The sequence below is a fragment of the Nilaparvata lugens genome, chromosome 8 (assembly GCF_014356525.2).
Source record: "Nilaparvata lugens isolate BPH chromosome 8, ASM1435652v1, whole genome shotgun sequence".
Lineage (NCBI taxonomy): Eukaryota > Metazoa > Arthropoda > Insecta > Hemiptera > Delphacidae > Nilaparvata > Nilaparvata lugens.
Window position 1 is genome coordinate 224874 of NC_052511.1, and position 26914 is coordinate 251787.

The window sequence follows — 26914 nt, forward strand, 5'->3', positions numbered from 1 at the left end:
GGAGCAGAAACAGTAGTTTTCTTGAAAAATGTTATGAATGATCATGCACAACTTATTACATTCATATTCTTTCCCTGTATTATAATTGGAAAGCTAGATGTCTTATCACTAAACAGATACAGATTATGGCATGTGTTTAAAAACCTACTCGTTTGATATAACTATTGACAGAAAAAAGCTGAATTTCTGAAAAAGATACAAATAAAAAGTGTGATTTTATTGTTGATAGGTTTTTTCGCTAACAAGATTGATTGACTATGAGGGATTTACAGGTACAAACACTTTCTTCGTTTGGAACCGAATATCATTTTTGAAGATGACGTGCTCATAATCACAACATACAATAAAAATATTATTAATGAGAGATTAGAAAAAGATTTTACAGTTATAACTAGTAGCTATCACTTTTGGTCGTTTTCTTCTTATAAAAGTGATTATTGTTACCTATATTTACCAAAAGGTTATTAATTATTTGATTCTCTATTCGATTATTATTATCAAACCGCAAATAAAGGAATTTATTCCATAGGATAAATCTAATACCATATTCAATGGACGATTTCTGTAGACATTCCAGTATTGTTGGTTTGAAACAGGTAAAAACTGCAACTGTTGCACGTTTGGATGGTTTGAAGAGGGTTTGATGGTCGTCAATGTTAAATGCAATTATGATTGCCTCAACAGCGGATGGAGATTATGGTAACCACGTTTTATAGTGGAAACAATATTCAGATTCTAGTCCAGTGGCACTAAATGAGGGCAGGCCAGGATAGGCAGCACCTGAAATTTGAAATGAAAACTTATCAATCATAAGAATTGGGGTTTCTCCCGCCTACAATCTAAAATAGTAATTCACTTGTCTGGAACAGAACACTACATTAATAAATTCCCTCTCACTCAAGGTAACCCAATTCAATTAACGTGAAAAATTCCAATAGTCTGAGAGGTCTGGGTGATCTGTCTTGATCGTCAATCATGGAGACAGGTAAGGTGGAACAAATTATCATAATAAATTAGGGTATGATCACATTGGATGCACGTACGGTATGTGCAAGTGCATGCGAGACCATGCATGACAACGCGTGCAGATGAGAAGAAAGATCTGGAAAGAACCATAGAAAAACGTTGTGGCGTGTCTGTCGCTGCTCACACTGAGCATCACCAGCAAGTGCACGCGTTCAGTGTGTGTTCCTATTACACTTTCCAGATTTTATTCACATCTGCACGCGTGGTCATCTATGGTTTCGCTTACACTTGCACATACGTGCATTCAATCTGATCATAACTTAAGGAAAATTCAAATAATAGGAAACTAAAAGAAAAATGTTCTGTATATCACGGGATTGAAGTACTTTTTCCCCTAAGGGAAAACTCTCGCTACGCCAACGAACGACAAACGTTCATCTCATCAAAAAGAGAGAAAACGTTGCACTTTAGTCCCTAGGTGCATCAATAACTATTTTTGCAATATAATATGGGAGAAATTTTTTTTTCAAGCATATAGTATATTGTAATGGTTTTGCATTTCGATCTCGAAATGGTCGCTAGAAAATAAAAATCTACTGACGAATCTAGATAGTTCAATAACAATTATAGTTGAATCATTTGAAAAACTATTGAGTAGCCAAGGAAAAATACATTAAGTACGACCATAAGTGAGATTCTTTCTCAGCGATGAATTCATGAAATTAGTGATCGATAATGAACTCATAATAAACTAGCAGGTAAACCGTGCTTTTCACTGGGGAAAATTTTGTGTTGTAAAATGCAATCTCCTTATGTCCCGGAGGCATGAAAAAATGATTCATTATTTTGTCAAAAATGAAATTAGATAACCTTCTTCAGAGGTGAAAACTCTGAGAAAAAATAAGAATAGTTTTATTGGTCTCGAACCCGCAACTTTGCATTCATTAGGCGCGCATGCTAAAAATTATGCTACGGAATCACTCGGTAGAAGCTTCGTTTGGTTACGCTTTTATTGTTGCGTAAACCTTGAATCACAAATTGAATAAATTTGTTTCAATCATTGAATTGGAATTGATTAATTGCAATAGAATAAGCCTATATCCATCATCTGTAAACAAAAAACCTTTATGTAATTTTGCAAATTCATTAAGTTCAGTAAGTAGTTCATTAGTTCAATTATAATGCGTCAATCGTGTATTTCCTATTTTGTACATGTATAAGTCAATTCCTCCCTTTATGTTATTCATAACACACATATCACAACTTGCTTACTTTTCAATCATTAAACCAGTCATCACAGGTCAAAAATACATCATGCGAACAATAGCTAGCGTATACCGTCTAACAAGCTCTCTACCGCTATTTAGGGAATGGGACCGTTGAGGTATCTGTATTATTACAAGGTACTGATATGCTTTTATAAAATGAGTGATAATCTTAATACGCGGCAAGAATATTATGGACTTCGTTCGACGGGAGATTTCATACCCCCAAACCCAAAAAAAAATTTCGTAGATTTTATCTATATGTAGCCCCAAAAATTTTCAATACAATTCCCACTGTAGCAAAAACGCAAACCTCATGTCCAAAATTCAAAAATGAAATGAAAAATGGCTTTTATCAATAGATGAGATCGAGAACATATTTTCATAAATCAGTTAAATCCACAATTCAAACTGGCAACTTGCAACTATTGAGGCATTCAATAAAAATTAAACATATTTAGGTAGCCTACTGTACATTTAGGCTAATTATATCAACTTGGAAATCATAAACAGAATCAAAATCAAAATTTTACAGTAAAAACGTAAAAGGTGCGGAACGAACTCTTCTCTTTTAGGTTAAGTTTTGTTATAAGCTCATATCATCCATTACTTCATAATTATTTGAATTCACTCATCTCTCCATTATTTCATCATTCATCTCTTCATTATTGTAGCATTCATTTTCTCATTGAACATATCATTAAGTACTTCCATCATATTACATTTTTCTCACTATAATTCCACTTCCAGAGTATATTTTAATATATTTGCTCTTAGTTTTCTTGAACTTTTGCATCCAAATTTAGTTTTAGATATATGTTTCAAATTAATTTCAACCCAACTCTAAGTTCTGTTGCTAGCATAGTCTTTATTTTTACTCATCTTACGTATTTTTGTTTGTATTATAGACTAACAGGTGACACGTGCTCCGCAAAGGTCTGCTTAAATCGCAAATGAATGGAATTTAGTTTTATAGTTACATACTGATATTAAAAGCTGTAATAGTCTACACTAGAAAAACTTTTATCTCAAGTAAACTTTGTATCACAAATTGGATAAATTTGTTTTTAATTATTGAAATTATGATTAAATTGATTAACAAAAATCAAAATAGGCCTATAACCATCCTTGGTAAATTAAGAATCTTTTGCAAAATTTCAAGTTAATCAGTTCATTACTTGAGACGTGAGATGCGTCAATCGTGCATTTCCTAACCTGTACATGTATAAGCCAATTCCTTTTGACTAACCTCGATTAGCAAGAGCGGCTCATTGCATGCTGCCGTACTTTCGACTAGGCGACCAGACGTTGCCCTCCTCCACATAGTCCTGCGTGCGATTGATCGCGTTGCTCATCGCCTCTCTCAGTCGCTCTCTGAACGTCTTGTACTCCATGTCACTCGCCTGCGAGAAATCAAAGTCCGCCACTTCTATTGTATACCTGTGCAAACACAAATTCATTATTATTTTATGAAACGTTACGAAATAGGAATAGGAAACAGGCAAAATCCTCACTTGTGTAATGCATCAAACAAAAAATTGTCATTACAGTAGAGCACCGATTATCCGGACATCCTGCCTCCGGATGACCGGTTATCGGGACGTCCGCTGGGTGAATTGAAAAAATTGAAATCTCCTAAAAACCCTACCTAGTCTGTATTTCATGCGGCTAACTGGTCCGCTGCCATCAAAGTGCATGATGCAGTACAATATAAATAGAAGATATTAAGGTGCATTTTTGTTTGTGCGTTAACCTCCACAGTCGACGACGACAAGCATTGTTGACATTCATATTGTCCAAATTTCAAGTGTGCTAAAACAGCTGATCAAATAACTTTTCATTATTATTTGTGATTATAATTCAAGAATCAACATATTGACATTTAAAAGTATAAACTCAACCTCCCCCATTAAAACATAAATGAATATAATATTTTAAGTTATTTAGACAAATTGAAATCCAACCAATCTGAGATCATCATCACCCTGTCGTGGTTGACGACGGTATTTACTCACAAACGAAAACCCAGCTTTAGTTACTGTACCTTATCGAATTGGACAACATGATGTCTATTTTAACTAGAATGTGAATGGAAGATAATTTTATAAAAGTAATAGTACATACAACACGCAGGCCTACTACTAAGTATTTCAGGCCAGAATGCAAAGTTTTAATTACGTTTACACTTGAAAGCTTTGGTAAAATAAGAGTTGAAATCTATTATCCGGATACTGTAAGGTATCAATTAGTCCCGTTCTCTACTGTACTTATTTGATCAAAGGTTACTAAATGAGAATAGGAGATAGGCAAAGTCCTTAAAATAGAACTGTACACAGAAGGTTATATCCAACAATATACTTAAAACCAACTTTGCATATTACTGAATTCGATATATTTCCAATTTTATTGTGGTGGAATGATTCCGTTTTTATTCTTAATCATCTTTCTAAATTTTAAATTTTCAGTACAAATATTTATGGGCAGAAAATTTTGATAAAAAGTAACTGTTATTAGTCTAAATTTGGGAGTGGAATACTGAAGGATTGCCCTGTTTTTTTTTTAATTGAATATATATTAATTTTATTTTTTATTGGTTTTGAAATTCGAAGAGGTAGATTCATTTGAGAAATAAATACCGAAGTTGAGACACTTACAAGCTAGTGAATTTGAGAATGTTTTCTCCAATTCACCTCTTTCTTGCAGCTCCAAAAAGTTAGTTATACAATCCTGATGAGAAGCGATAGAGGATGTAAGTATACACATATTATTATTTCGAGATAAATTTGGTGTTTTTGATTTCCGACAGCTACCTCCAATTATATTTTTTCAAACAGAAAAGCTGATAATAGAAAGCGAGTGAATTCATTGATTTGACTTGACATTTTAACAAGTTTAAAATCAGTCGAAATATACATAAATAATTCAATAGATTTAATGAGAACTCTTACCTGTTTCTACTCTGAATGTAATAAGCGATTCCGAATACAATTAAAATGACAGCGGCAGCGCTGCAAGTAACTGGGACGATTATCACAGATAACTGAGGTTGCTTCTTTACTGTATAAAAACAAAAACAAACATTTGAAAAGTTTAACAAGTGCAACTACAAAATGGTAATTCACTTGTAATGTTCGTGATGTAGTATATACAAGAATAGGATACACAAGTATACATAGTATCATGCAGTATTTACAAGTATGATTGATCATAGAGAAAAGATAGCATAAAAGCATAAGAAGATATCTCATGGTATAGAGCGTTTGTGTTCCAATTTTCAATGTTAACTCAAGCCCATAGTCCTAGTACTTCTTATTCGTGGAGCAATGTGACGCTGGTAGTCTCTCTTACTGTGCCGTTCTTAAATTCTCACCCGGCCAAAACAGTAATAATAGACAGTAGTCAACAGTAATCGGTTTGAGTTAACAAAAATCTGCTTGAAACTTGGAACATAAACGACCAATACCATGGGATATCTTCTTGTGCTATCTTTTCACCATGATTATAATATAAAATAAATAAATGTTTATTTCCCCCCAAAAATAAAACTACTACATCAATTATTACAGAAAATATTAGATAAATTAAAATAACATAAAATAGTTAGGTTATAATAAAAATGTCTTATAATGTGTCCTCTACATGTTTAGTGTTTTCTGTGTGGAAATTGACCTACTCCACTATGGCCTACCATGTTCTAGAGTAGGTTAACATAGATGAATAATTATAAGAATAAATATTTATTTGATAAGAAATCAGTACTTTGAGAAGAGAAACCACTAACCTTTGTATATATTTACGGTGAGGGGAGTGATTTTCTTAGAAACGTCGTTGGAAATGATAACAACGAGCTTGTAGGCGTCGGCTCTCTTGAAGTAATGTCTGATGACGAACCGACAATCGGAGAGAATCTGTTCGCCCTCGCAGGTCTCGTGGCCGGTGATGTTGTAGGAGCCGGGGTACATCTGCACGCAGTTGCGGAACGGTCCAGACCCACTGCAGCTGCCACTGATGTTCAGCATTTCGCCCTGCTTCAGCCAGTTCGTGCCCACAAACGACACGTTCTCCACTGGGTCTGCAAGTTCATAACAATCAATCATTAGACATCAGTTGATCAGCACTGATATCAATAAGAAACAAATTTTAATTTAAATTCAATTACTATATACTGTAATTATTTTCCTACAGATACCTTGAAAAGTGGCCATTCCTGCACTGATTACAGAACGCAAAGAATCACTTTTCCGCTCTAGTGCACAAAGTATTACTTTGCGTACTCCAGATTTGCAACATGGTAACACAAAATAGTTGGTGGGTTATATGGAGGATTAGTGCACGAAAACAAAAATTAAGTTGGTAACAATGACTGTGGTTAGATTTAGATAAGAATCATTTCAATGGCTACCCTACATTTATGATAAAATCCCAATCTAGAAATCCAAAACAAGAATAATGTTCATCTAAATCATAATTAAATAATCATCAATTAATAATAAATTTAATAATAGTTCTTTTTCATTGATAATTATTATTTCAATTGCAAGCAATGAGAAAAGTAGCAAATATACATTATAAAATTCGTATTTTGAGGTTAAATGATTACCGTTCGATATCCATATAGATAAAAATAATGAAAAACATAAGAATACTACAATAATATTCTCTGTTGTCTATGTTATTTTTATAAATATTCTTTAGAGTTCTTTGAGCATTTTTCTCGGTAATTTGAGAAAAAGTCTAAATTTCTGAATTCTGTTTCAGTAGTTTTTAGCTGGATGAAACAAACTTAGGTACGATTCTTCCCGCTAGGTCGCGTGCTTGTCGGTTCAGCCATATTGCAGCCATCCCAATCAGCTGTTGGCGTGTATTTTGAATGCAAATTTTTTGTTCTATCTGTATTTTTTCTGATTCTTGAATGAATAAAAATGAGAACTTTGGCTGAGAATTTTCAACTTCAATTGGATTATTAATTTTTAAATGAATTAAGGTTATTAATAACAGCATCACACAGACAAACATTTGATGGATTTCAGCCATCATTTTACCCATAATTATTCACTTTTCATATTCAATGGTAACTGTAGGAAAAATTTAATGTGAAATACGTGCACAAAGTTCCTCTGCTGCACACAAGAAGCCATTCCTAAACGTTTCTTTCGGTGCAGCAAACTGTCACTTTGCGCAGTTGCACAAATAACTATTTCCTGATTTGAACAAACTACAGTTTTACTAATTATAGCCTAAACGAGTTAACCTATATAACTTGGTCCAGTTTTGCAGCTGCATTTGAGAAAATGTTAACGTTTTTGAGAATTGATGACATACTAAGAATAGTTATTAGTAATTACTAAGAAAGCGTTGAATCTTTCTGAGAATGGTCAAGTCCAATTAATTGAGAACAAGTTCAATTATCAACAATAAGAAAGCATTGAATCTTATTGAAAATCGTCGAGTTCAGTTTGTATCTGTGTATGGTCATTTGTGTTTGAGAAAATCTAAAATTTCAATAAGAATAGTAATTTTATATAGAAAGACATAACATGCTTTCGAGAATACTGAATTAGCTTAAACCGTCCTATGAGATTATATCTGTCTGTAGTTTTCTGCTCGTAAGCAGATCCTTCTATATAGCAGCAGCCCTCCACTCTCTTCTATTCTCCGCCAGTCGCTTCGTTGCATAGTAGCTCATCCCCTCCTTGATGTCGTCCAACATTTTGTATCTTCTTCTCCCTCTTCCTCTTCTTCCCTGAATGGTCCCCTCCATGGCATCCAGCAACAAGCATTGCCGTCTCATCCAATGTCCCAGCCATCTCCTCTTTCTTCCCTTTATCACATCCAGCAGACTCCTTCTTTCCCCAACCCTCCTCAACACCTCCTCGTTTGTAACTCTATCCCTCCAACTGATCCCCTCCATCCTTCTCCATATCCACATTTCCAATGCCTCAAGCCTCCTCTTATTCTCCTTTCTCAGCGTCCAAGTTTCTGCACCATACAGTGCCACACTCCAAACATAGCACTTTATTAGCCTTTTCCTTAGTGTCTTGTCCAGTTGGCTACAAAGAATTCTCTTTTTCTTATTGAATGCTGTTTTTGCCATAGCAATTCTTACTTTGATTTCTTTGTTGCATTTCATATCCTCTTCCATTATGCTTCCTAAATACTTGAAAGATGATACCTGTTCCAACTGTTCACCCTCCAGTACAGCATTCCCCATTCTTGCTCTCCCTGGACCAATTCTCATGCACTTTGTCTTCCTGACGTTTATCCTCATTCCATACCTCTCACAAGCCTCATTCACATCTCTCAACATTCCATTCATCATTGTCCAGCTATCAGCTAGGATCGCCATATCATCTGCAAATCTTATGCACTCTATGTGTCTTTCCAGATCCACAAATGTCACAAAAACCTCTCTCTGTTTCTCTACAAATCTCTCTCCAATACTTCTTAACAAGCCAATTGCTTCCCTAGTGCCTCCGCCCTTCCTAAAACCATATTGTTCCTCTCCTATTGAGTTATTCAACCTTCCATACAGCCTTCTATTTATTATTCTCAAAAGGATTTTCGCTGTATGAGCTATTAGGCTGATTGTCCTGAACTCCTCACATTTTCGAGTGTTTTTCTTCTTTGGAATTGGTACAATAACTGAGATTAGAAATTCCTCAGGCCATTCTCCATTTTCATATATTTTGTTGCACAGATATGTGACTTCTTCAATTCCCTTCTCTCCCATTTCCTTCCATAGATCTACTGGTATTTCACCAATGCCACAAGCCTTGCCTTTCCTCATTTCACCCAATGCCTTCCTCACCTCTTCCTTCAATATTCTTCCATGCTCTCCCCTCAATTCTTGTGCCTCTGTTTTCCTCTCCAGCATAGTATTTTCATGTGTGTTATACAAATCTTCTATATACTCTTTCCAACTGTTTAGAACTTCCTTTTTATCATACAGAATTTCACCATCTCTGTTTTCAATCTCCATTTTGGTCCTATTGCAATTTGTCTTGCTATCCAACTCCTTCACTGCTTGGTACATTTTGTCAAACCTCCCTTCTCTTTCTAAAGTTTCAATTTCTAAACATCTTTCTTGTAGCCATTTATTTCTAGCGTTGTCTGTTTCTCTTCTTAATTCATTGTTAAGCTTTCTGTACGTTCTCTTTCCCAAATCTGTTTTATCATTTTTCCACTTCCTTCTTTCTTCCATTTTCTTCAACATATCAACATTAATCCATTCCTTGCGTATTCTTTTAGACTTTGTTATCCCTACAGTTTCTTTTGCAGCTTCTTTCAGGTATTTACTCATGTTGCTCCATTCTTCATTTATTTCTTCTTTCCTTTCCTTTCTCTTTGCACTATACCTGTTTACTAGTTCATTTCTTTTACCCTCTTCCTGGAGCAACTCCAGATTAAGCTTTTCAACCCTTTTACCTCCTCTAACTCGTTTCAGTTTTATTTCCACCTCTGCTACCACCAGGTTATGATCAGAGTTTATGTCTGCTCCAGGGTATGTCTTTGCATTCTTCAAACAGTTCCTGAATCTTTTCTGTATCAATATGTAATCAAGCTGATATCTTTCTTCATCCAATGGTGATGTCCAAGTGTACCTCCTTCTTTTTGGATGGTCAAACAGGGTATTGCCTACTACAAAAGTAGTGTCTATATGCTATATATATATATATATATATATATATATATTATAACTATTAATATAACTATATTAAGAATCTATATGCAAAATTTCAAGTTAATCAGTTCAGTAGTTCAGATGTGATGATGCGTCAAACATGATTATATCAATGGATGGTTAAGAAAATAGTGAACAATGGATTCATTGTAGGGCTGATATATCAGTTATTGAAAAATTACAGTATTTGATAATAGGCCTATATTTATTTATTTATTTATTCACAATATCACATCGGAAACAACGGGTAATGACCCAAATATGTTTCCTTAACACAACAATAAGTACAATATACGATTCAATCAAAACAAAAAAAAATACTAAAACTAACGTTTGAAAAGAAAAGAAAATAATACTTAGAAAACTACTTCTAAAACATTCCTTAATACAGTTGATGGTGAAAGTGATGGTGAAAATGAATATATGAAGTGATGAAGGAGAGGTGATATCAATGAAGATGATGAGAGAGCATGCAGTCTCATATGAATGATAGGATGAGGGTGATAATGATAACTGCCAGCAAAAAACTTTGAAAATAAGGGGTAAGTAAGAATAAAATGAGTTTGAATGTGCAAATAAAGAAAAATTAATGTATAAATAGTAATATTTTCATAATGATAGAAATATTAGCGAAAATTATGGCTGCTGATTAAAAATTCAGTTATTCTGATTCTCTCTCAGAAGCATCGTTATTGTGCGCTTGAAACTTAATGGGCCATCAGAAAACACGTCCACCCCACAGCCAAGTCCATTCAACAATCTTGGCATGTGGTTGAGGGGGGGGGGAAATATGCATTAACTGTCCTACACCTCCGTACTGCGAATAGGGAATGCTATCTTCGCCTGAGAGTGGGCACGGCGAATCCAATTCTTCCCAGGAATGCCCGAATTTTTTGAAGAAGAGGAATATTAGAAATTTATTTTGCATTCTCTCAAGTTTAATTAAATAGGTGATCTGATAAGGACTCCAGACCGGCGCTGCATACTCAAGCTGACTTCGAATCAAAGACTTGAACAAGTACAAAATGGGCTCCCACCTCTCGAAGCTTGAGCATGTTCTAAAAACAAAGCCCATCATCTGATTGCACTTTGATAACAGGTGTTCAATGTGCTTATCAAAATCCATTATGAGCATCCATAATCACTCCCAGATCCCTAAACTCTTGCGAATGGTCCAACAGAAAATTACCAATATTGTAGTCATAATGGAAAGGTTCCCTCTGTCTGGTAAACGACACCACCTTACATTTTGCCACATTCAGCGTGAGTCTTGATTCCAAACACCACTTCTGCAGTGCATCAATATCTTTTTGAAGTAACGAACAGTCATCAACAGACCTAATCTGTCTAAATATTTTGGTATCGTCTGCAAACATGAGGCACTCCGAGCTATTTAGCACACTAGGAAGGCCATTCACATATAACAAAAATAGCAAAGGACCAAGATTGGAACCCTGTGGTACCACTGAAGTGCAACAGTAGGGCTCGGATTGACAATGATTGAAGCAAACAAATTGAACTCTATTTGAAAGGTAACTTCTCAAAAAGACCAAAGCACCCTCATCAAACCCGAGACACTCCATTCTATCGAGCAGAATACCGTGATCCAAAGTATCAAAGGCCTTAGAGAAGTCCGTATATATCACATCAACACGACCCCCAACATCCAAAACCCCCGACAACTTGTCAATGAACTCTAGAAGGTTCGTTACTGTTGAACGACCAGGGAGGAAACCGTGTTGGGATTGAACAACCTTGGGTTGTACATATGAAAATATTTTCTTGCACAGGATCCTCTCAAAAATCTTTGCAAAAACATTTAAAATTGCAATTGGTCTATAATTACTCGCAAAAGACCTGTTTCCAGACTTGAATACTGATGTCACCCGCGAGCACTTCCAGACCCCCGGAAATTCGGATTTACGAACGCACAAATTGAAAATGTAATGAAATGGGCCACACAAAAATTCCCAGCAACCCTTGACAACAAAAGCGGGTATTTTATCAGGGCCTCCAGTAGCACGAGAGTTAAGCAACTTAATTGCATCAACCTCATCCTCCCTTGAAATGTAGATGAGACTAAAGGGATCACAAGGAGTCTGTCCGGCAATCCTCAGAGAGTCCACCAAGGGTTCAGCATCCATTGCTGAAGCATTGGACGAAAACAGATCAGCAAAAGCATTAGCAGTATCAGCACCCTTGTATATCCTATCATTATGTTTGATGAATTCTTCGTTTAGATGAGAGAAACGCTTGTTGTTCACATATTTCCAGAACTCCCTTAGGTCACAACCAACCCTCTCTTCAACAGATCTTACATAGCTCGAGTAGGCTGTTGCTATCTTAGCTTTGACTCAGGATCGCACAAGTTTGAACTGCTCATCGTGGTACCTGGAGTAGCTCCGCTTCCTACTCAACCTATTTTTAAGCTTTAGATCACACACTATGTCCCGAGAGAACCAAGGAGTGTATTTTGAGTGCTTGTATTGACTGACCACAGGAACATTAGCATCCAAGCACATATATAGGATCTTGTAAAATTCCTCTACAGCAATTTCAACCTCCTGACTATTATAAACAGGATCCCAAGACACGGAACTCGGAGTGCGATAGAGATTCAAGAAGTCAGCAAGCTTAAAGTTATAGTTTGCCGCACCTGCATCCGACCGACAACTCCCCTTCGCCCTCTCTCTAGCAGAGAAAGCGATATAGAAAGAGCCGGGTGATGGGCATCCTCATTGACGAATGGCAGTTCGTCTTTCACGACGCTCAACGGTAAGGGGGTATTTGCCAATACAAGATCGAGTGTTCTATTGTAATGGTTTGAGACAGCATTATAGGATACCAAGTAGAAAAATCCCATAAAAATCGACAATGACCTACCAATCGCAGTTCCAGTCTCAAGCCGATAATTCATATCGCAAATTTCCCTTATGTTATAGTCGCCCACCAAAATACATTTATCAAGACACAATAAACGAGCAGAGGATTCAATGAATTCGAAATAATCTTCATATATCTGCAAGCCAGAAGCTGGTGGAATGTACAACACATTAAAAAATAGCTTGATTCATGAATATGAACCCTAACCCAAACACTTTCGTAATCAGGATTCATGAGTGAAGTACACAGCTCCGCTGCGAACTCCCTCTTAACGGCAATCAACACCCCACCTCCTCTGGATAAATTACCCGACCGGTCACATCGAAAGATCTGATAACGGGAATCGAACAGCTCAGAATTCCCAATGCTTCCATAGAGCCACGTCTCAGTAAGAGCAATGATATCATAATCTCATTCACACAGAGACATATAAAAATCATTGACTTGGGTGCGCAAGCCCCTCACGTTCTGATAATATGTGAAATTCAGAAGCACTCGTCATGGCATAGAAGATATGAATATTGAACGACAGGAATGATGATGAGAGGAGATGATGAAAAATTGTGACTTATATAATGATGAAATACAATATAATATAGAAATAAAAATGAATTATTATTACACCACCAGCCGCGTCTAGCAGCTCACAAAATGAATTATAAGCCATTGATAATCACAACACTACTCCAGACTGCAAACACGACAAATTATTTTTATCAACAAACCCAGATCTTCTCCATTCTCAATATAAAAATAAACACATTAGAATAAGAGCATCAATAGTGGAAAATTGGTTAACCATAAGTTGAATTTGATAAATGCAAATGAATAAACTATAATAGCTGTTATTAAATTAAGCAGTATTGCAAGAGAAAAAATATATTGAATTAAATAGCCATCTTATAACCTTACTATGATAGAATAAAATTTACTTCACTATCAGAATGATAATTTACAGTAGAATTTTGATTCAATTAAATCACAGAATAAAAGACTGAGTACATAAACACCTATTATTGAATGACTAACCAATCAAGCATAGGCATCCAATTAAGCATGATACAAGGCGTCTCAGTTCCCAACATCCCCTTAGGAAAATGCTCTTCATACTTAAGAAAAAAAATAAAAATTTCACAGATAAGAAACTCATCAGAATGCTATGGCATGATAATAATCCACAAAATTGAAAATGCGGCTTCCTAATCTAGATTATGGGTGAACGCTATTATAGAGAATTGATAAACGTCGACTTTTTGATGAAAATTTATTGTTAATCTAGCCAACATGTGAAGAATTAGACACGTACTTATACGTACTACTCCTTCACACTTATCTAAAAAAAACCGTCAATTCTCTTTGCAGCTCCTATAATTATCCTCGTATATAAAAATAATTAATGCAGTTGAAGAAATAATTAAACAGTAGATAATGGCTCAAGCAGCAACGTAAACTCATTCACATACAACGTTCAAATGATCCGTTTTCAGAAAAAAATGATGAGGTATTAAACATTGTTATCAGTACGATTAGTGCACTTATCAGAATTCATATCGGTGCCAACTGACTCGAAATCACACAAATCCTCGTCGGAGTTGATGTTCCTCCCCTGCTATGCCAATGTGCTGCGTATTTAGATTGCGTTTGATTCTGCGTTTCTGAAGCAGGGCTTCCGCGTCACCTCTGCGCACAAATTTCACAATTATTCCAGCAGAGGGACGGTTATTCCTTTTTTTGAGTCTGGACACGCATCAATGGATTGCCTTGAAATATCCAAACCCACAGATTTACATACATTGATAACAGCACCTGTCACATCTTCGTTAGGAACGGAAGGAGTACCAAAAACCTCTAGAGTATTCCTTCTTGAGTACTGTTCAAAATTATCCACCTGCAATGAAACATCATCCAGTCTTTTACGAAGAATTTTGTTTTCACTCGTTAGTTCATTTATAATCCTTTTCTGGCCTAGGATAAGTTCAGCCTGCTCGGACAAGGCCTGATATTTTATCTATTTTCGCAGTGCACTCACGAATGGAACTAGAAATATCCTCTTGTAATTTCTGATTACTTGAGGTAATGAATGTCTTCAGTTCATCTAGTGAAGTATTTAAAGTTTCTCGCGTAATAAAAGAGCTATCACCCATGTTAATAGTACAACTAGCTCGTACCGGTGTTGAATCACTTTTGCTACGTTCCACCCTGAATTTATTAAGACAAATATCACACTTCCACCCTGCAGGTCTACTAACCAGTTCCTCAATCTCCACCTCTCCAAGTTTCACACACTTTCCATGGAAGTAGGAGTTACATTGCCCACAAACGATCTTATCCCTACTATTCCTATTCACGGACAGCTTACAAACATCACATGTACTCATACTTGCTTAGAGTAGGATAGAATGAACTCAAAAGCTCGCAGGTCCTATTAAAACTTGTTAAACCTTGAATATAATGCAAATCGACCACGTAAACAAATGCGGCGCGGCTGAAAGACAGTAGAATGTCAGTCCATTGCTTGCAGGATTTCACAGAATACCGATAGCATCGGAGCACAACACAAATAAACTGCTTCCTTCAGCGGCTGAGCGCTAACTGAATATTGATTGTGAAAACTACTTACTCAAATAAAATGCGTTTAAATTAAATGATTCTCCAAGTTCCAAGCCAATTTGTGTATTCCAAACTACAGTTCTTCTAAGCTGATTTTTCTCAGTTAAATTTGACAATGAAATATGCAATTCACTGTTTTCAACTGACAACATAAATTATAGAAAACATGACTTCTCAAATACAATTTACTATTCACATTTTCATCAGTGTTCGCCCAGATACAAACGATAATTTCTCGAATACAACTTCATTAAAGAATACTTGAACAACTGAGCAGTACTGGATATTGACAGTTTTACTTCTAACGTGAAATCAGAATTCTCTCTCCAGTTGATCTGTTAATAAAACAGCCAACACGCAGAAACAATAGTAGCGTAAAGTAATCGTCCAATAGGAGTCGCGGGAAAACGGAATTGGAAATGCCAAACACATTTGAGTTCCGTACATTTTCAAATCCACGATCCCGTAGTAGCAGCTAGTATCCGCTAATATTGTCCCTGTGTGCAGCGTGCTTTACTATAATTTCGAACAATTTATTTTGAGATCAAAGACAATTGAAATATCCGCTACTACAGTCCATGTTTACAGCGTGCTTTACTACTATTTAGGACAAGATATTTTAAAATAATCAACGATCATTGAAATCGTGATCATGTTACCTCTAATTTTGATGCTCCTACTGAAGTAGCCATAGGTGTTGTTCGGATTGAGCGGTATTTCGGCGTTCTTGAGACAGACGAATGGGACAATACCGGCGCCAGAGTAGTTGCGACCGAGCTCATAGAGGCTGTGGCTGGGCTCCGGCTGGGCGGGTGTTGGCTGCACTGCGCTAGAGAGGTCATTTGACTTGATCTGGTCGTCGTGGGTCGAGTTTGACGGAGTGCTCACATTCATCACTAATGGAATGTGTGTTGTAACATTCAAAGAAACGGCAGTGGTCGAGATTGTAGTAGTTTTACCTGTATAAGTGAGTTTAAGATTAAAATAAAGGAAATAAGTTTCGGAGAATCAAGGCTCTACAATCATATTTTCTTAATTCTGATTTTCTCGCCCAAAAACTGAAAAAGAATGTGAGAAAATTATAAACTATTTTTATTTTGTGCTTGTGTAAATGAGAAATATCTCATCTTTACTATGATAGCTTATAATTTGATCAAGGAAATAGATACAGTATTCCAATTGTGAATATTAATACCAATTATCAAGGTCTAAACAAGAACTATTATTGTACTCAAGATTTACTCTGCGACAACTGGAGTACAGTTCGAGCAAAACGGGTTGGTGATGATAACGTACTATTCAGTAATCATAGAAAAACGTGGCAATGCTCCAGTTGATTGACTCCCTTTGATTGCCGGCCAGGTGACTGTACCATTTTCATTTTTAGCAGAAAAGTATTATCTTCTAGTTATTGTCAATTCACTCACACTTGAATGATTGGTGAAATGCAATATATAAGTACACTGGAATTAATGAGACTGTCATATTGGGAAAGCTGAACAAGGCAGAGTTTCTCACTCCACTTCAAATCAAGATTTTTATCAAATCAAAATGTATTTATTTACTAAACAAATTATTACATTAAATAGATTAGCCTACATGTAATGTAATATTCTTAGTATTCTTAAGACATAAAAATGGTTATTGGGGATATGAATGCTAAAGTGGGTAGAGAAGATCACTGGAGGGATATTATTGGCTCAAATAGTCTTCATGAAGTCAGTAACGACAATGGGAGAAGAGTTATTAAATTTTCAGCATCCAGAAACATGATTGTCGCATCAACACAACATCCCAGGAAAAATATACATAAGCAAACATGTATGTCTCCAGATGGCAGAACCTTCAATCAGATTGACCATGTCATCATCAGTAAAAGGGGAATGTCCAGTGTCATGAATGTGCGTAGTTACAGAGGGGCAAACTGTGACACGGACCATCATCTAGTAGGTGTGAAGTTTCGATGCCATATTGCAGTTAATAAAGAGAGATATCAAGAGCGACCAAAGTTTGATATAAACAAACTGCATGTGGCCGACAAGAGAGAAGAATATGAAGAAGCACTGAATAGAAAAATGGAAGAGATGGATGGGTCTATTGAAGATATGATGATAGAAGAGCAATTACAAATCCTGACCGAAGCGGTAACTACCTCAGCAGAAGCAGTACTTGGCCTGGAAAGGAGAAAAATAAGAGAAGTTTGGTTTGATGAGGACTGCAGAAAATAATTATCTGCAAAGGCCCACTAGAGCAAAGAGGGAACTGTACGAAACGTCAAGAAAGGTATCTAACAAGACAATTAGAAGAAAAAAGAGAGAGTACCAAAATAAAATTGTAGAAAGAATTGAAAAGAATTTCTTGGACAATGAGACACATCACGCATATAAAGAAGTCAATGTTTTTAAAAAAAGGATATCAACCCCATACAGTGTTGTACAGAAACAAAGAAGGAGAAGTGATTGGAGATAGGGAAGCGATCAAAGAGATGTAGAGAACCCATTTTAGTGAATTGCTGAATCAGGCTGCTCCCCGAATAGTGCAAAATGGAGATCCTAGGTTGGAACAGGATCAGGAAAATGTAGACGGTGTTGAACCTCCAACTCTGGAGGAAATTATTGATGCCACTAAGCTGCTAAGAAACAATAAAGCTCCCGGAACAGATGGAATTCCAGGTGAACTATGGAAGCATGGAGGCATGCAAATATACAGACGGCTTCACAAGCTTAATGAACAGGTATGGTGTGAAGAACAGCTCCCAGATGAATGGAAGAAAAGTATTATTTGTCCCATTTACAAAGAGGGAGACAAACTGCCGAAACTATAGAGGTATATCTGTTGAACACAACATATAAAATATTCACCTCAGCATTAAAAGCACGATTAGGGGTGTATGTGGAAAACATGATAGGAGAATACCAGGCAGGATTTAGGCCAGGTAGATCAACTACTGATCAATTATTCACCCTCCGACAGATTACAGAAAAATGCTGGGAAAACAATATAGATATATTCGCAATGTTTGTCGACTTCAGGCAGGCCTATGACAGCATCACAAGAGACAGGCTGTATACAATCATGTTAGATTTCAACATTCCATCAAAGCTGGTGAGGCTAGTCAGAGCCACAATTGTGAATACGATTTGCCAGGTCAGAGTGGCTGGAGAGCTGACAGAATATTTCGGAACGAAGCATGGTCTAAAGCAAGGAGATGGAATTGCACCAATGCTCTTCAACTTGGCACTAGATCATGCAATAAGGAGGACTTCAGTGGATAGGTGTGGAACAATGATGATGAAGTCAGTCCAAATACTAGGCTATGCAGATGATATTGGCATACTTGGTAGATCTATGATGGCTATGAAGAATGTAGCAATGGAGTTGGAGGAGGGTGCATCAGATGTTGGGCTGGAGATAAACACTGAAAAAACAAAAGTATTGCTCCAGAGTAGACAGCATCGAAATAGACTCGGACAACGTATGGAATGTGGAGGGAAGCACTATGAAGTAGTTGACAATTTCACTTACCTAGGGAGTTGGATATCGGATACTAATGAGGAACTCAAAGAAGTTCAAAAACGTATCACTGCAGCCAACCGCACATTTTTCTCCCTTATATGCATATTCAAAGCTAGGAATGTACACCGTGAATGCAAGATAAAACTATATAAAAGCATTATAAGGACAGTGGTATGTTACGGAAGTGAGACATGGACAATGACAGCCAGAACAGCAGACCTGTTGAATGTATTTGAGAGAAAGATGCTGCGAAGAATATATGGACCGGTGTGTGAGGCAGGACAGTGGCGTATCCGTACTTATGCAGAGTTAGCAACACTCTACAGAGAACCCCCACAATTGGCCCACATAAGATTGATGCGGCTCCGATGGGCAGGACATTTGCAACGGATGCCAAGGAAGGTATTCGTGGGACAGCCTGGAAGAAGGAGACCTGTTGGAAGACCAAGAGAGCGATGGGAGGATAGAGTGGCAAAGGACGCTAGGGAAATGCTATGTGTGAGGGGATGGAAAGGTGCAGCAATGGATAGAGATGGCTGGAGGCAAAGTTTGATTGAGGCCAAAGCCCGATTTGGGCTGTAGCGCCATTGGAAAGATAGAGAGTAATATTCTTAGAGCTAAAAATATCATTTTTCAACATACATACTTTTTTGACGATACCAACAAAACCATGATTTGAGTGCTGGTGACGAGTTACGAAATATAAAAACCCTATTATTACTTCCAATAGAAAAATATATTGTAACATGGTAGGCTAAACTATAATGTTATAACTATGCAATTCAACCAAGGTGAATGTATATTAATAACATAAGTTAGGTAGCCCAAGTCTGATGGCAATAAAAGAATCGAATTGTATTAGTGAATTGGGTGAAAAACATTTCTTGATTTGACATTCAAAGACATTTCAAGATTGTACCCTAGTAGACTTCTTTTTCAAGAATTCCAGGTGCTTACAGTGAGGCAAACATATTATGTTAAAAGAATCATATTATTCATTAATAATAAGAGTAGTGATACATTCAACTTAAGGAATAATCCATATAATTTGCGTCTCTCCAATCCATTACAATTTGATATTGACTTTACCAGCTTGAGTGTATGTAAACGTCAGTTTGAATATCAGTGTTACTTGTTTATAAATAAAGTCCCAACTGAATTCATTATTAATAGAATTACAGAATCCATAATGAATCGTATACTGGATTGGATTAGGATTAATGTTTATTTTAAATTATCTATATCCATTATGTAGTGTTTCATTCTTGTGTTATAAATTTAAAAAATATTTGTCATGGCTTCCTTGAATTGGTCTTTTTGAGTTTGTCATTTGCTTGTGATTTTGTTACTTTGTCTTATCGTTTGTAAGTATTGAGATGTGACCTGGTTTCCATAATTTTATTTATTCTAGTTGTTTGAATAAGCTCTTTTTCTTTCTATTGACATGTTTGCTGTACCTAGTTGTTCAAACTCACTGCCGGCGCACAAGTTTTCTTTGCCGGTAGTGCCATTTTGTAAGTTAGAATATTTATTTTATCAATCTGTATTATTTTATGGCAAATAAATGAATTTGAATTTGATTTAATCCATCTATTATTTTTTTCAATACTTGATTTGGTGATGTCATCTAAAATTAAATTTTCGGGTCAAAGGTTAATCAATTCATTACATTTAATTTATTCATTGATTTAATTCAATTTAGAAGTTTTTTTATTTAAAAAATATTTTTGTGTGTAAATTGAGTGTAAATTTACAAATAAATTTACAAATTTATTGTAAATTGAGTGTGTAACTGAAGAATGTGACACATAACCTAGATACATTTGGACTGTTGTATAAATTATAATTGGAACCGTTTTGGGCGTTTTAGGCTGTGGTACTTTTCTGTAAGTTGTATAATTCTGAATGATTGAATAGATAAATAAATTAGATAGGGGAACTGACTACGACATACTGTTAAATAAATCCTGGAAACACGGTAATTGGATAGCGATCTGAAACTGTAAGCTGGAGTGTATGGAGTCGATGTATTTTTGGATCTACTGATGAAAAGTATCACATTTTTATGTAAAGCTGTCTCACTGTCAGATCCAGGAAGTCTTGATAAAGTAAGTGGCTGGGGTTTCATATCAGTATTTGGAGAGCAGCATTTCCCCCCCCAACCCCCCAAGCTCGAATGCCATACTGTAATACACATTTATTATGTGCCTCTGAATCACGCCTATTTTACTGAAGTGTGTGTCTAAGACAACCCAAACCCTTACACTTTGTTCATCAATTCAAATTGAATGCTTACAAGTGTCGACATACCTTTCTCGGTAGTGGTGACATTGGTATGCGATGCAGCAGTGGTGGTGGAGGTGGTGGTAGCGGGAGTTGTAGTGGTGGTGGTAGGTGGTGGCGTAGTGGTGGTGACGTCAGTGGTATTGTCGTAGGACACAATGACAAGAGTGTCAATGACCTTGGTCTGGCCGCTGGCGCCCGCAAAGCTGTTTGTGAATGACATGTTGGTGGACATGCCGTAGTAGACGCAATCGACGAACCAATAGGAGACGACCCGTGTGGCAGATGCAGCTATGAATGAGTCGTCGGGCTGAGCGAGGGAGACAGTGTGAGTGAGGGGCGCGTCACTCGCCACATACGTGTCGCCTGTCAGCGGAAGGCTGCTGTTGTTCTGCTCCAGAACCATGTTGCCGTTAAGAAGCACTGCAACACACAAATTCATGTCCAATCAATTATTTATTTATTAACAAATTTACAAAGGAAGCAACAGGTAAAAACCCAAATATGCTCCCTTAAAATAACGATAAGACAAATACAACTTATATTCAAAATAAAAATTAATAGTAAACTAAAAAAGTACTTAAAAACTACTTGAAAGTCGAATCAATTATTATTGACTTGAAATAATCAATATATGGACTGATAGGACTGTACTCGTAAATGGACTAGCCCAAAAGTCACTTAGTGATACATTAATGACGTATTTTAGAGTGATATGGAATAACTTACTACCAGTTATTATTCTGTCCTATATACAACTGTAGAGAAAAGATAGCATAAGAAGATATCCCATGTTAAAGGTCGTTTTTGTTCCAAATTCAAAGCAGATTTTTTGTTAGCTCAAACCGATTATTGTCTATTATTACTGTTTTGGCTGGATGAGAGTGTAAAAATGGGGCAGTATGAGACAACCAGCGTCACATAGCTTCACGAAAAATAATCACTAGGACTATCGGCTTGAGTTAACAGTGGAATTTCGAACATAAACACGCTATACCATAGGATATCTACAATGTTATATTTTATCTATGTAAAACACACTTTATTTCAACTATTTGGAGAGAATAACATTTATTTTGAACTAATTTGATTTGATATTTGAGTCAAACTCAAAGTCAGAGACGGGTGCCACTCTGTATCTGAAGTGACATATACATGCTCTGTCCAAAAAGTAAAGTCAGTGATTTTTCCCACAGAACATTGCAGAGTGCTCAGGCGGTGGAAGACTAGTGGTGGGGGGACTTGAAATAAGGCAGACTGCAAGCCAGACTACGCCTCCGCCCTGCCGGACACATGCATCACATGCATTTCCTTGAGAACTAAGCTAAGATTCACTTCAAACTGTCAGCTTTGCTAATAAATAACATCCATGCTTCTCATTCAATCAATTTTACATTACTGAAGAGAATCTTACTATAAAACTGGAAAGAAAGAGTCAATATTTAATAATTAGGCTATATGCGTCATTATTGAAACCTTTGTTCGAGTGCTGATAACAAATAACAGAAAATCGATAATATTCCATAGAAACTTAAACATATTTAATTATCCTTATGTATTTGCAGGGCTACACAATTGATTTTTCAATGAATCATTTAAACGCCCCTTTTGATTTATTGAAGAGACACAACATGTTTCAACTCATTAGGACATTTTCTAGTGTTTTAGTATAATAAATACTTGAATAATAAATACTATATGGCATTTTATAACTATGCAATGAGATGAAGGTGAAGTAAAACTATATATACAGCTACATATAGATGGTGGCATGCTTTGAACCATTGAAAAATCAAATTGGGAGGAAACATTTTTACTCATAATCTTTCATTTAGTTTAGCATGCAGAACTCAATGGTGTTGAGATCTGTTTTTTACAGGGGCACTCTGTATCTGTAGCCTAACCACGTGAATGAAAAATACTTATTGAAGGTAAGTAGTTGATAATAGATCAAAGGAATTCGTTTAACGAGAACTATTCAAATGCAATTTTTAAAAACAACCATATGAATTTGGGCTCAAATACTTTTTAGAGGAGCAAGATGGGTTGGACAATAATTTTTTGTATACTAGGAATAATGGATTAAGAATAGAGAATTATTTTCTATGCTTACAGGTAATGTTGAACAATGCTCTGGCGCTGGTAATAGTCCACCTGAAGACACTACACTTGTCAACCGTGACTTGGACTTCATAAATCCCAGGATTGTATTCTTCTTTAGGGAATGTCACATTCCAAGTGGTGACAGGTCCTATGCTCAGGAACTGAAACAGATTCAATCGATTGAAAAGAATACACAACAAAAAGCAATTGATCAATTATGCATAAGTTATTACCTACCTATATATGGAGTGATGAAAGCATCAAAATATTTGTAATTAGCATTTCTGTAACTGGTATTCTTGGTTATCTTTGGTTAACAGTCGTTGAGCGGTTGGCAGCAACCCTACATTTAACATCCTTCTGAGGTATCTGTAGATGGCACATCTCACATCCTTCTTCAGTTATTCTATGTATTTCAGTCTTGGTCTTCCTCACGCATTCCTTGCCTCAGTCATTCCCTCCATTACTCTTTTTGTTAGTCTCTCATGTCGAAGAATATGACCAACTAGTAGTGTTCTTCTCCTTCTATCTCTTTCAGTAGACAACCTCTATCTCCAACTCTTTGAAACACCTCTTCATTTGTTACCTTCTCTCTCCAACTAATCCTCAGCATTCTTCTGTAGCAACAAGTCTCAAAAGCAGAAATCTTCTCTCTTCTTCCACACCCATCGTCCAAGCTTCACTTTCATAGGTTGCAATACTCCATACATACGTTTTGAGCAACCGTTTTCTCAACTTTAGACTCGATGTTTTCGCATTCAAGAATATATTGTAATCTGTTACATTGTAATCTAGGCATCCATAAAAAACCTACTGATTTGGCAGGACCCTCAATTGTTTGAACTGTGAATGAAATTTTTATTGATTGATTTGATTTACAAGATCATAGATCTAAATAATCTGCATGATCACGAATATAAAGTCTAAATAATATGTTCATTTTTTTTTTCATTTCAATTATTGAATATTTAATCACACAACACTATTTACTGTAATTTAGACTGTATTGATTAGCCTACTTTGAAACGACAAATTAATTGCTAACTAGTCTTGTGAGAAATGGGCAACTCTTGTCTGACCTAAAATATTAGATCTTGAGCTAGTAGAGAAAATGTATTTTTTTCAAATAAATTTTAGAATATTACTTTTTGTTTTTAAGAGACTATCCAGGAAAAATTGAACAGTATATTAATCAATTGATCTTATTTAAAGTAAGCAGTATGTACCTCAGCAGTATGTTTTGGCATAGCATTATCCATCCATTTGTAGCAGTAGGTTCCAGGGACAAGCTGTCCATAATTATCCAACAATTCAGCCTTGAAGGAAATGGTGGCGCCTAGCACAACTGGGCCATTGTTTGAGATACGCAGGTCGTAGCTCACAACTGAAAAAAAAATTTAGCATTGAAGGAGTGTAAACTAATAGGCTACAACATCCAAGTCCCTGCATTCATTCACCACCTCCACGCAGCGACCATTAATAGATTAGAAATTATTTTATGGAAATATCTTCTTAGAGATAGTCATGCATCTACACTTATTGAAATTTATTTCAAGCTCATAAGTCCAGAACCATTGTGTAATCCTATCAATATCAGCCTGCAGTTGACAAAAATCTTTAAAACTCCTTATATTTCTGAATATTTTCATATCATAAGCAGAGATCAAGCAATTCGAGTTGGACACCTGCAGTGGTAGCAGTGGGTTTTATTCTTTTGCTGAATTTCCTGAGTGACACCAAAAGAGTATTAAAACCTAGCAAGGAAAGTATATTCTACAGCACAATGATTGACATTGTCTAAAGCCATACTAGAATCCTTATAAATAGCATTCACTTTCCCACCCACCTGTGCACTTGAAACAGTGATTGTAAACAAGTAACTTCGGTTAATCACTAGTCACTACAGATCTAACGGGAAGAAAGCCATTGTGACTATTAGACAGAAAAGACGCAAAAGCCACAATATATCATTGTGCAGAGCTTGCTAAAATGTAATTAGTTTGGTTAGTAATTTAAATTTTATTTCACTTGCAATATAATATGTACACGACATCTAGGTATTTTATTAACTAGGGAAAAGTCTTGTTTTGGTTAAATTTTACCGCGCGAGCGAACTCTGTATCTCAGCTTTTTTTGGATTATCGACACAATTTTTTTACTTGAAAGAGGACAAAAAGTTGAAGCTGGGAAGCCCAAATTTTATAAAAGAATTTGAATTTAAACATTGAATATGATTAAGTTATTTGAAAACACCTAAAATGCAGTCTGTGGTCACTAGGGGAGATAGCTGTATTCAAGTTATTATTAAAGATTTCAACTCAATTTTTGTTACTTAATTGAATAAAAAGGAATAATAAAGAGTGTTAATCTAAATTTACCTCAAAAATACATAATTTTATATTATAAATGTCAGTTTTAATCTCTGAAGTGGGACTTATAGGTTAGGCTAAATCAAACATTAACCTCAACTGTTCCATCAGTTATTGAATTATTATATTATTAACGATAGTGTAATGTAAACATTCTACATCAACCTATATGCCAGTTTAAAAAGTATAGGTTAGGATTGATTACAAAATTACTTATTTCACTACCCAAGTTTACCTAGTCTAGCACAAACCAAATTGGTGAAAAATACATTACATTGAAAGATTATAACAAAAAGTATACTGTATGTCGCTGATCAATGATTTAGACATTAGAATAAAATTATTACAACGTAGAAACAATACATGAAGGTCAATAATAGCAAACAAACTTACCAGCCTGGAAGCATAATATGAATAGACATAGAATTTCACTCTGCCTTAACATGATTGATCACATTCATTAGAAGATTATAAACGCTAATAACTTTAAAATATTATAATAATTATTCCATTTCAAGATCGCTTTGTGTGTGATGTGATGTCATGCCAAAACAACGCAGTGAATTTTATGTCTTATGTGATAAAAGATGGATGAGGAAAAGTGGTGGAGTACCGTCGATTGAAGTTTTTCTGGGAGAGTCTCAGCTTCACTAATATCAGTTCATCTATAGCTTAGTGTGGAAACAGACAGCGTAGCGTAACGCCACAGTATACATACAGTACGGAAACTTGGCTATACCCTGACGCCAAAATCCGCCATCTTGTTAGGAAGCGCCGCATTGTAATAGTATTGATGGTAGGTTCGGATCACCTCTATGATCCGGATCAATTGATCTCATTCACTGCCACGAGCCAATCAGAAGACCAGGATTGGAACTTCCCAAGGTCACGTGACGTGTTTAGTATTGGGGTCATATAAAAAGCATTGGTAAGATAGGCGTTTGATTACAAGTTTCCATTCTGTATCTATTCTGTGGTAACGCAGCGCAGCGTAGAGTAGAGTATGTTTTGAAACAAAGTCATGCATTGTTTGAGCGGGGTCGAAGTCAAACGAGGCAAACGACAGAAGAGTCCTGCGACAGTCGAGACCAGCGACGGTAGACACCGGCGACATTCGAGGCCAGCGACGGTAGAGGACTCCTGAAAAAGTGGCCTCAAATGTCGCCTGCGTTAGGCGACAGTTGAGACCACTCTAATTTTTGTACAGCCCCGACAGTCGAGACCTGCGACGGCAGAGG

General features: G+C 36.2%; 1 protein-coding gene across 1 annotated transcript; it reads right to left on the bottom strand.

The window, feature by feature from the left end:
* Positions 1–671: 671 nt before the first annotated feature.
* On the bottom strand, positions 672–26375 carry LOC120348881. The gene is made up of 9 exons (XM_039435036.1): positions 26070–26375; positions 24534–24691; positions 23318–23468; positions 21232–21627; positions 16065–16364; positions 6013–6303; positions 5180–5288; positions 3481–3671; positions 672–780 (listed from the first exon to the last, which is right to left on the bottom strand). The coding sequence occupies exons 1-8, from the start codon at positions 26119–26121 to the stop codon at positions 3500–3502; spliced, it is 1629 nt and encodes a 542-aa protein (XP_039290970.1). The 5' UTR covers positions 26122–26375; the 3' UTR covers positions 672–780; positions 3481–3499.
* Positions 26376–26914: the final 539 nt, after the last annotated feature.